The sequence below is a fragment of the Sinocyclocheilus rhinocerous genome, unplaced genomic scaffold (assembly GCF_001515625.1).
Source record: "Sinocyclocheilus rhinocerous isolate Xijiao unplaced genomic scaffold, SAMN03320098_v1.1 scaffold1160, whole genome shotgun sequence".
NCBI lineage: Eukaryota > Metazoa > Chordata > Actinopteri > Cypriniformes > Cyprinidae > Sinocyclocheilus > Sinocyclocheilus rhinocerous.
The window spans coordinates 45,546-57,274 of NW_015635060.1; the positions used below are offsets into that span (position 1 = coordinate 45,546).

Genomic DNA, 11,729 nt, shown 5'->3' on the forward strand with positions numbered 1-11,729 from the left:
GATTTACCTTACAAATCTGATGAAATGGTGCATGTTGCATTCCCAGATGAACGTTATAATATGCAGAGTTTGAGACGCTCCACACATGTAAATGATAACAGTTCGTGTGGAACAGCATTTACTGTGAGTCACTCTGACACGCATGTTTGTAACCTACACGCATGTAAATAATTACAGCGCTTATATTAAACCTGCATCACATATATTTATTTAATTGAATCATAGCGTTTGCGAATTCACAATAGTATTATGCTTTATTATGATTTTTAAATGAGTTTAATATATCATGCATCCTTGGAAAATGGTCTAATGAGTTTCATGGATTCTCGTCCGTGGAATGCACCACTTCCAGTATTTTGCCGGTTACTCGACATGGGCAAAATGCAATCAAGGATTTTTTTATAATCGAGTACTCTAATTGAATCAAGGAATCATGACAGCCCTATATCAGAATATCATAATTGGATGGCATTTGAACCCCAGTGACTTTACAGGATCAGTTTCAATCTGTCTTGTGTGGTTTACCTCATTTTTGTTCAATGCAGTGTCTCATTGAGGTGACTCTGACCTCTGATTGTATCTGCCCCACTCTCAATTATACTCCTGTATTTAATGGTTTCCCTTCTTTTAGTGTCATAACAGGACAGGTTTTTGGGATTTAAACATTTAATAAATTCTGTAAACCCAAGTTCTACCTTCAGTTCTTCCTTTGGAAGAGATTATCAAAGCATGCCACAATTATCAATGCTTCTCGCTATTAGCCAATAGAAGCACAAACTGGAGCTGAAGCTGCACCCCTGCCACACATCTGCCTCCCAAATGTTAATCTCGCTAAAGGTCTTGCTTTCTAAAATGCCAATGTTATAAAAAAAAAAAACACAATGTCTAAAAATACCATGTTTGTCACCTCTTAGCCACATTAGATAAATCCTTGCAGACGGGAGGTTATCTGAATGCTCTAATTAGTTTTCTGTGTTTATTTAATGGGGTTGGTGAGATAAAGGTTACCATTCCAGAAGTAATCTCTGTCATCCAGATTTTCGGTGACCAGAAAGGGCATGCAGACTGGTTTATATATTTAGAACTTAACTTACAAGTTAATAACTCAAAGGGGTCATGTGATGTTGCTAAAAAGAACATTATTTGGTGTATTTGGTGTAATGAAATGTGTTTATGCAGTTTAAGGTTTAAAAAACACATTATTTTCCACATACTTTACATTATTGTTTTTCCTCTATGCCCCGCCTTTCTGAAACGCGTCGATTTTTACAAAGCTAAATGACTTGTTCGTCCAAGCGAGCAGATGAAACACAATGAATGTGGCCATTGCTTTCGTGGATGCCTGCTGTTTCGGGAACGCAGTTCTGACTTCATTAATACTTTGATGACAGACTTTACTCGGGCATTTAAGAATGACCATAACAACAATTCAGATGCTGTTCAACAAGATCGGTCCACTGGGTTAGTCAGGTTTTGCAATCCCATTGCGCAAAGTCACATGATTTTTTGAATTTATTTGGCAAATGCATTTCCATCTTCCATTATTCGCATTAACCCTTTTTCGCACGAGACAAAAACCACCTCGAGCGAGCGTTTTTTTTTTTTCCAAGTAAGGGATTTTTTCCCCCAAACTTGGCATTTCCATTACTCGTTTCTGATGCGATGCTTCAAAATGAGCATTAAAACAGGGTGATGTAAACATAGCTACAGATATTTGTGCAAATTAAATGAATTAAACCTGGATCAGACCGGGGCTCAGCTCTAGGGATGCAACGATTATAGATTTTGTTGGTACGATTATTGTCTGAGGAATAATCACGGTTTTACGATTATGGCGATTATTATGCATTTATTCATTTCCCAACATTACTAATGTATAAAATCACATGAACACTCTTTAGATATTAAAGTGTTATTTATTGCTGGCTTTTGAAACAGAAATAACACAGTAACCAACAATACAACACACAATAATAATAAACAAAAGACAAACAAAAGTCCATCTCTCCCATTGATTCAAATAAATGTGATCTTACCGCACTATTTCATCTCTTTCTGATCTGAAGCGGGCAGAATGCTGAGCTAACGAGCTGTAGCTTCGCGTCAGGTGGTTCTTGCCTTCACGTCGTGCATTAAAATCGTTCAATGTACAGCTAGTCGTGCATCATCCCTTATGTATTCGCTCTTTAGCAGCAGTTTTTTACAGCAATATTTAAATGACACCCTGGTCATTCTTGGTGTACCTAAAATGGTCCCACACTATCGACAGGCATTTCTCTGGTGGAAATAAAGCTTTGCTGTTTGGTCCCTCTGTCACAGTTAATCTAATGCAGTAGCCTCCGTGCCTCTGATAAGCACGTAATTTTAAGCTGGTGCACCGCTAGTGTAACTTTGTTTTCGTTTTGCGCAAGCTGCAACAGTTCCGTTCCGTGTAACACAAACACTCGGTTTAGCGGAACCTTTACGATTAATTAACCGTGAAACCGGTTAATCACTGCATCCCTACTCAGCTCCCATGACAAAATGATTCATTTACCCACAAAAACACATAGTTGTCCGTGGGCTTCTCTGGCCACTTTAATCCATCTTTTTGAGCGTGAAATTTTTGTTGTCTGTTCTCACTGCGATCTGATTAAATCTGATAAAACCCTTTCTGGTAGGCTTAACAGTGTGGCTTGAGAGAGGTTTGTGCTTTTTGATGGAACCCTCAATTGGCCTTTTGGGCCAATGCTTTTATTTATAGGCATAGTAGGGAGCAATGTAGAGATCCTGAGACAATTTGTACTTGATTTGTTGCTTTAAAAACACAAAAGGTTATGCGAGACATTGTAAAAATTAATAAAATAATTTTGAGAACTTTGGCCATCTTTTTGCACCTATGCCATTTTCATTCACATATAGGAGGACGACACTAGTTCATGTCATGTTTACGGATCTGTCTCATCAAATCTCCTGTTTTTTACGCTGTAGTTACACTGGGGTTACAATGTAGTTACACTGTAGTTGAAAATAAATTCTGAGCATGTTTTGTGCCTTGCGTGCAAGACATTGCTATAAAGACCATGCAGTCATTTTTGCTTAATAATGGTGTGTTTGAAAAGTGCTGAGCTGTACTGGTATGACTGCTGCTCTGCTGGGTTTAGTAAGATTACATGGCTGCCTGGACACATCAAACTCACCCGCTCTGAACAATGCAGCGTCTTCAGTTCATTCACATTCACACAGTCATTATTCTCGCTGTAGATGTGATCATAACTCATTTCGAAAGTGCCTTGAACATGTGCAAACTTGATTCAACAGCGTTATTTTGGTCAGAGGTTTGAGTTAAATGATTGAATGGGTGGCTGTCCATGTGACCAGTCATATGACGTCTTCAGATGTATGACAAATGGCACAAGAAACCAGAAACACAAGCCTCAAAAACAAATTATTTTAAGTATTCCAGCGTTTCCACCTGTTTGTACTAATTTTACAGTAGCTAATGGCTTTAGCATCAGCGTGTGTGAGGTTGTGACGGAGGTTGTGCTGCAAGGCGATGAATCAGGAAGCAGTGGGGAAAGGATGCCACACAGTGGGCACTTCTGGACATAATTTTTCAGCTATTCATAATCATTCTCATGCTCTGTCACATGTTCTCAGAGGATATTTGGGCAGTCATATGATGGTATTTGATGTGTGTGTGTGTCTGTGTGCGTCTCTCCCCACATGGTTTCCTGTGTCTGCTGCAGCTGGTCACGTTACGAGGAGCGATCCTGGAGGACGCGATTCTGTCCACAGCAAAGCACGGAACGGTTCGTGGTTTGCCTTTAAAGGAGGTTCTGGAGTATGTGCTGCCAGAACTCAGCGTGTCCTGTCTGCGATTGGCTCTCAGCACGCCAAAGGTCACAGAGCAGCTTCTTAAACTGGATGAGCAGGGGGTGAGTAAATGATGACACTTGATGTCACACTACTTCCTGAGAGATGAAAGTGAAGTTTTCATCTTTAATAATTCCCCAAAAATGGAAAATTGCAGTGTTCCTCATATTAGTATGTCTGACTCTGTCACCGTGTGCGTCTTTACAGCTTAGTCAGAAACACAAAGTGGGCATCCTGCTGTGTCGAGCGGGACAGAGCACGGAGGAGGAGATGTACAACAATGAAGAGGCTACGCCAGCCTTCACCGCCTTCCTGGAGCTGCTGGGAGAAACTGTGTGTCTGAAGGGTTTCAACAAATATGCTGCCCAGCTAGACACCAAAAGTGAGCAAGGCTTTCTGTGTCTCTTACACGTGTCCTAAAAAGGCACAGCACGATAAAGTGTCAAGCGATAAATCGCATCTCTTCCATGTTAATCAGAGTTCTTGTCCAAACCCACCGCGACCATCAAAAGCATAGTGTGTAAATACATTTTGACGGTCTCTTGGTTTATAATTGAGGCGTCACACTGGGTAGCTCCATGAATTCACAGTGAAATACAAAATCTTGCTCAGGATGGCTCAAACAAACAGACTGTAATTCCATTTGGTAGCACAGAAATTACACACAGAAATTTTGTTTAACATTTTGAATGCTCATACCACACGCACACACATTTACTTCTTTACTTCTGCATGTAAATGGGGACATTCTATAGGCTTCTATTGTTTTTACATACTGCTAGTTATAAATATAACCCAACCCTTACATAAAAATGTCTGCATTTTTACTATATATATATATGAGAGTGTAATTGAAACTGGAATCGATAAAAGCACTGCTGTTGTTTACACACACTCTATATCCAAAATCATGTAGGAACATCTTGATAGACACTATATGGTGTAATTTAGTATATATTAGTGTCCAAAAGATAACTAAAAGGCTTTTCTTTTGCATTTTTCTGATATAATTGTTAGTTTTTATTACAAATGATATTATAAGCATGACAATTTAAGTGAAAGTTTAAATTAACATAATACAATTAAATAATTTCATAATTTGGTATGGTTTGTCCTCCTTTTGCTTTAATGACAGCAGCACTTGAGCTGCATGAACTTTTGAGTAAAACCTGATGGTCATATTCTCCAGCATGATTTTAGATGATGATATGTACACACACACACACACATTAATTTTAATTTGGGGGTTAAATTATAATTTTTATACCATAATTCCAGTGTGGTACATTGACATTGTCACTGTACATTGTCTTTATAATCATTAATATGCATGTGTATGTTTAACAGCGGACTCAACTGGAACACACTCCCTGTATACAACCTATCAGGACTATGAGATCATGTTTCACGTGTCCACCATGCTTCCATACATGCCCAGCAATCCTCAACAGGTAAGACACACATCAGTACATCCAAGAACCTGTATAGAACCGACATGACCCAACTTATCCTGACACAACCCTCCCCCTCTCTCTCACCTGGACAGACTCCCAGAATGTCTTGCACATTGTTTACATGCTATTCATTTTCTTTGCTCATATTCAGCAGTGTGTTTGTGGTGGGTACTGCATGTGGCAGACCCAGTTTGCAAAGAAACATCTGGAATGGTAGTAAAGTTTATAGAGTGACTGCAGTAAATCCAGTGGAAATTCAGCAGCTCTTTTTTCACGCAGCACAAGCTTCTGGACATCCACTTTCAGAGTCTGTATTTTTTGTTACATGTGGTTATGAAGGAATTGCTCTCGCTTTTTCTTTTTCGGTTCGTTATTGTCAAGTTCTCCCGCTGTTTTTATATGCGCTGGCATATGAATCAGAGCAGGGTGTGGTTTTCTAGTGATTTCCATACTGTTGATTACGATCCAGTAATGTGGCATCTTCTGCCCTCAGGAAGTTTCATGTGCATGCATATGCGTCAACGGCTTTGCAATGAAAATATTAATTGAAAACACACTTGAAGACAACCTGAATTGCCATCTGCACGTTTAACTTGCATAGTGAGATGTGCATCTGAGTGAAATAAAGTATTAAGTGGGAAATAATGTAGGGAAAGACTTTTTTGTCTAATTTGTAATTGTTAATCATTGTTGTTATTGTTATTTATGTATCAGGTATTATGTATTATTTTACTTCGTTTTTTTGTACAGTTTTGTAGTACTCTCAATATAAGAAAGGAACATTACAAATAAAATTCATTAATATTATTATTACTATAATTATTTATCTGTTGATATTTGCACTGTAGGTTCAGTGGGGATTGGGATGAAACATGTTTAAAAAGTTTTTTTAAAGTAATATTTGCTTTATTTTTGGTTATATACTGTATATATATATATATATATATATATATATATGTGGTTATATCAGCAGCAAAGAAAACTACTTCTGTAAAGGGAGAAAATAATATATATAACGTATATTATTTGTATAATATAATTTAATATAAATAGAATATTTCAAAATTATTATTTTTGCAGCACCATTTGGTTATGCAGAAATTAGACAACTTCAAATTCATCTGATCTGCAGAGGGCAGTGTTTATCTGTCAGGTAATTCTCTCTCTTATTAAAGCGCACACACTAAACATGGAGTGTGTTGTAGTGATTACGGTGAGGTAGAAAGGGATGTCAGGCTGTAGAATAATTTCAGGGTACAGGAGTGTCCCCCCTCAGAACTCATTAAAGGGAGGGCCATGTCAGCATTCAAGAAAGACTAGTGTTTCCATGGTTTTTCCTTTGTGTGTTGTTGACATGTAAGATAGCTTATATAACCGATGCCCTCACTCTGTTGTGAACGGGTGGGCAGCCTCTATTGCTCTGACTCAGATTGGAGGCCAGTCTTTCACACAGAGACATAGAGATGCTCCTAATTTCACGGTCTATTTTTAAATGTAGATTAACTGCAGTTTTAAACATCGGTTCTCAGCATCTCTGCTGTCGACTCTCTTAGTAGATCTCCTAGAGTTCAAATGAGTCCATGTAACTCACAGAGCATGTTGCCCTGATCACAGATTGGAATGGACAAATCAACTCCATACATAAGAGCAGAGAATGGCACTCCTGAATGATTTCAGATGTCTTTTTGCATTGTACGCCAGGCACCACTGTATTGATATTCCTCAAACATTCTGGTTAGGGTTTAAACTAATCTACTAACCCTTAGTTATTAAACTTCTGCACTTAATTCATTCTGAACCACTGAACATACAGACTCTATTTAAATGTTTTGTCTGTTTCAGCTTTAATTTCAGCTGTAGGTGTGTAAGTGATTAATGCTTTTGCTTTTTTTTTTTCTTTACATATTAACATTTAAGAATTCCCATTAACATTTTATGACTGATTTGAAATATACACTACTATTCAAAAATTTGAAAGAAGCTGATTTGAAAGAAATCTCTCATAATCTCCAAGACTGCATTTATTTGATCAAAATGCAGTAAAAACAGTAATAATGTGAAATATTATTACAATTTAAAATAATTATTTTTAATATTCACAATTAATATTGTTAATATTAGTATTGTTGTAAACAGCTGAGCTGCTTAATATTTTTGTGGCATTTTTTATTTTTATTTTTTTTGAAATGGCAAGACTTTATAACATAATAAATCTCTTCTGTGTCACTTTTGGTGAATTTAATGCATGCATGCAGAATAAAAGTATTAATTTATTTAAAGAAAAAACATACTGAACCTAAACTTTTGAAAGGTAGTGTAATATAACTCCTCAAATGAAACATGTGCAGGACTCACTCACATGGTTCCAACAGAGTTCCAGAAGAGCCATTAGCATGTTACTAAGCTAACAGTCAACCTGTTGGGCACATAGCGGGACACCTTTCTGCTCCTGGTATGATGTCAAAATAAGCATAAAAACACATAGCACACAAAACATTTTGGGTAACGCTATTTTTGGTTTGTTGATAAGCAGTTTTAGGCATGGAATGAATTTGTATATTTGTAATCAACATTTCTTTGAGCTTGTTGCAATACATTCTGAGATTGCTTTCTGTATTGAGGATATATGAATTATATGAATATTAAATGAATATGCTGCCATGAATTTGGTCAAAATGAGATATCTTAGAATGCAGAATAATTATGCTGGCTACCATTTGGAAACTCCTTTGCATTGGAAGTGATGCCTTAAAATTCTGCTCTTAAAGAGCAAATTTGTTGAATCTGGTTGTTGTGACAATTGCAAAGTGGCTCAGATGCATCATTTCATTTAGAGAAGCTAAGAAAGATGATCTAAAACCTAAATACTCTACCTTTGCTACCTTGCACGCACTGGTATTTCCTTCAGGAAATGTAATTCTAGCACAACTTGATCTTTTTACAACATTAGTCCATTGTATTGCATGTGTTTTAGTGGCTGTCTCACAGATTGGTGCTGCAGTGCTGTTAACAGACTTTTTCACACCTCTGTGTCTCTCACCACAGAAATCATTGTGCATCTATGAAGATACTTCTGCCAGTTCCCTTTTTTTCTGTGTCCTTCAACAGGACACTATCCTTTCTCTCTCTTGCTCTCTCTTTCTCTCTCTCTCTCTCTCTCCTACTCTTTCCCTCTTGCAGTCTTGCTTTCATAACTTTTTTTTTGTGGGTACATTGTGTGCATTAAACAGTAACATAGGACTTACATTGAAGGACAGACCTGAGCCATATCTAGGAGCCACAATATCATAAAGACCTATGGGCCTCTTTTGCCTTGAGCTCATAAGTGACCACCTATTCTTATCTCACTACAGAGTGCATCACATAAGTCTTATGTCTCTTTCAAAGGTGATGCTAAACTGTAAAAAAGACAGCTGGGGTTGCCAGAACTTTAATGTAAAAATATTGTAGTAGCCTTTTAAGTTTGATCAGATTAACAGAAATTTATAGTAAACAAAATGTATATTTCATTAACTGCTATAACGATAATATAGCAGTCCTGTTTTGTTCATTTATAATGTACTGATAGCTGTAATTATTTTTTTAACTTTCAAAAATTGTTCATGGCAAATCCAGTGAGTGTGTTTTCATCAAAAGTACCAGAACCTTGTAAACGTTTTGTTTCCAGATGGACAGATAAAAAAAAAAAACCTGTGTCCTCACTCCCAGCATAAAGTCAGCCAATCAGAGTTGAGCTTGTCAGATCAAGCAAGTACTTGCCAGTTTTATATGCAGCATGCATCAGACAGTCAGTGAATGTGGCCAGTCTGAGACAAGAATCCACCTAGTAACCACATAACCTCTGACAACAACATCCCGGCAAACATCTACAACATTGTGGCAGCATTTTCTAAAAGTAAAAATCTAGTCGAGTTTTTATTGCATTGAACTTCTGACTTATTCTCCCTTTCATTTCTCTCACAGCTCCTGAGGAAGAGGCACATAGGAAATGATATAGTCACGATTATATTCCAGGAGCCGGGAGCCCAACCGTTCACTCCACAGAATATTCGCTCTCACTTCCAGCACGTGTTCGTCATTGTCCGTGTGCACAGCCCTTGCTCTGACAACACCTGCTACAGGTTGGCCTTGTTTCCATAGCAACCCTAGCTAAGAACAGTATTGCATGTATGCCTGTAGCCGATTGCTGAGATATGTTATGAAAATGTAGTTCAGTGAGTGAAAAACCTGCTGGGATTGGTGGAAATAAGTAATAAACTCTTCTTTTTTTTTTCCTGTAGTGTCGCAGTGACCCGCATGAAGGACGTCCCTCCGTTTGGTCCACCGCTACCTTCAAATGGCCTGACGTTCCGGGACCCAGCTGCCTTCCGTGCTTTCCTGCTGGCCAAGATCATCAACGCAGAGAACGCTGCGCACAAATCAGAGAAGTTCCATGCTATGGCAACACGCACGCGCCAAGGATACCTGCGGGACCTGGCGGAGAACTGCGTTTCCACTACACCACTCGACACTGCTGGCAAGCTAAACAATCTCATCTCTCTGGCCTCCAAACGCAAGGAACGCATCCGGGCACGCGAGGGAGCGGAAATGGGTGCCTTAGGGGCGCTGATTTGGCGCGTACTTGCACAGGACTTCAGTGGCGGAGGCGCCGAGCTTCCCTGTGCTCTCGCCATCTCCAGCGAGTACATTGTCCTGGCGCACTGCTCCACCAAAGAGGTGGTGTTTAACTGTTTCTGTGCTGATGTGATTGGTTGGACGGCAGAGAGACTTGCACTGAAGATTTTCTATGGCAGAGGAGACCATGTTGCCTTACGGGTACCAGAGGGCAGTGCGCAAGATATCAGAGAGGTGGTGCAGAGACTTAAGGTACTGATACAACATACATGGACAGTCAGTGAATTGGTTTGCATTATGGGATATGCCTTTAAACTCCTGTCTGTGTTTTTTTTCCCTTGCAGGCATTGACTATAGGTTGTGAGACAGTTGATATGACGTTACGACGTAATGGTTTAGGCCAGCTTGGTTTCCATGTGCGTTTGGACGGAACTGTGTCCGAAGTGGAGGAATACGGCTTCGCTTGGCAGGCGGGACTCCGGCAGGGTAGTCGTTTGGTGGAAATCTGCAAAGTTGCAGCAGTGACGCTCTCCCACGAGCAGATGATCGACCTACTGCGGACTTCGGTCACCGTGAAAGTGGTCATTATTCCACCTTTTGAAGAGGGAGGGGCCCGCAGGTGAGCCTTATGGGAATTTGCACTTATTATTTGAGATTGATGCCATTTTAAAATCTAGATGACTGCTGTTTGAGAAATCAAATGAAATCAAATTCCTCACAATACAGTAGACATCATAAGACATGCTGCATGATTTATTAGGTCACAGAAGCCACATCTGAAGTGGTATGTAGACATACTTTTTGAGGTGGCACAGAGGAATGACAGTAGCAGTGTGCAGTGCATCACACACTCACATGGCTGGTTCTTTTACATATCTGACAGATTTTTGGTACGCATATACAGTGTATGACTGGGTTCCTCAAATCCAGCCCTTGAGGGCTACTGTTCTGCAGATTCCTCCATCCCTAATCAAAGATACCTGAGCAAACAGGTCAAGATCTTCAGAGTTACTAGAAAATTACAGGTAGTTGATCAGGATGTGAGGTAAACTCTGCAGGGCAGCGACTTTCCAGGGCTGGATTTGAGGAACCCTGGTATATTAGCATCTTTAAGATGATTTTGAAAATTACAGGTCTGAAGCTGAATTAAGCTGTCTTAATTTAGTAACTCTTGAAACTACAGATCCACTATATATCAAACATATCACCATATCAGATTTTAAAATGTATCGGTATTGCCTGATAATGGATATTTAATTGTGGATGCTTATTTTCCATGTTTTTACATTTAAGTTTGACGTCATCTAACACTTACTTGAAGGTAATCTTTAACGCTAATAATTTAACCCTTGTGCGTCAATTAAAAAAAGTTACACATAGGTCCATAGTGGACAAAAATGTCCATGTCAAAAAACTGTCATAAAAATTTGAAGCTTGGGAGCACAGAGTTAAGTTTGGTCTCATTTTAAAGAAGACCCATGGCAGATTATTGTTGAAGTAAAAAAGTTTAAAAAGTGAAACCAAAAAAAAAGTTCTAGATGTTTAGGTTTATGAAAATGATTTATGAACGATGTTTTATATAAAATATATATTTTATGAAACATGTTGAACTCTATACCTGCTAGAAAATCAAAGCCATAAATCTAAACAAGTTGTATTCCAAATTTGAGGTTGATATCTCAAAAAATGAGCTTTCAGTAAGATTGTTTTTGGGCGCAGTACCAAATTTTCCCCATTAGATGCCAGCAAAACTCTGCTGGTGCACACAGTGGTTGGATTTGTGATTTGCAGTAGAGTTTCTCTCTC

The 11,729-nt window shown here is 38.7% G+C and overlaps 1 protein-coding gene across 1 annotated transcript in view; it reads left to right on the forward strand.

The window, feature by feature from the left end:
- LOC107746578 (signal-induced proliferation-associated 1-like protein 3) overlaps positions 1 to 11,729 on the forward strand; it is a 62,111-nt gene that overhangs the window by 20,999 nt on the left and 29,383 nt on the right. The window contains exons 3-9 of the mRNA XM_016560840.1: positions 3,642 to 3,664; positions 3,729 to 3,917; positions 4,063 to 4,237; positions 5,203 to 5,306; positions 9,273 to 9,430; positions 9,590 to 10,175; positions 10,268 to 10,542. Coding sequence (XP_016416326.1) covers positions 3,642 to 3,664; positions 3,729 to 3,917; positions 4,063 to 4,237; positions 5,203 to 5,306; positions 9,273 to 9,430; positions 9,590 to 10,175; positions 10,268 to 10,542 — 1,510 coding nt within the window. The remainder of the gene's footprint in view (positions 1 to 3,641; positions 3,665 to 3,728; positions 3,918 to 4,062; positions 4,238 to 5,202; positions 5,307 to 9,272; positions 9,431 to 9,589; positions 10,176 to 10,267; positions 10,543 to 11,729) is intronic.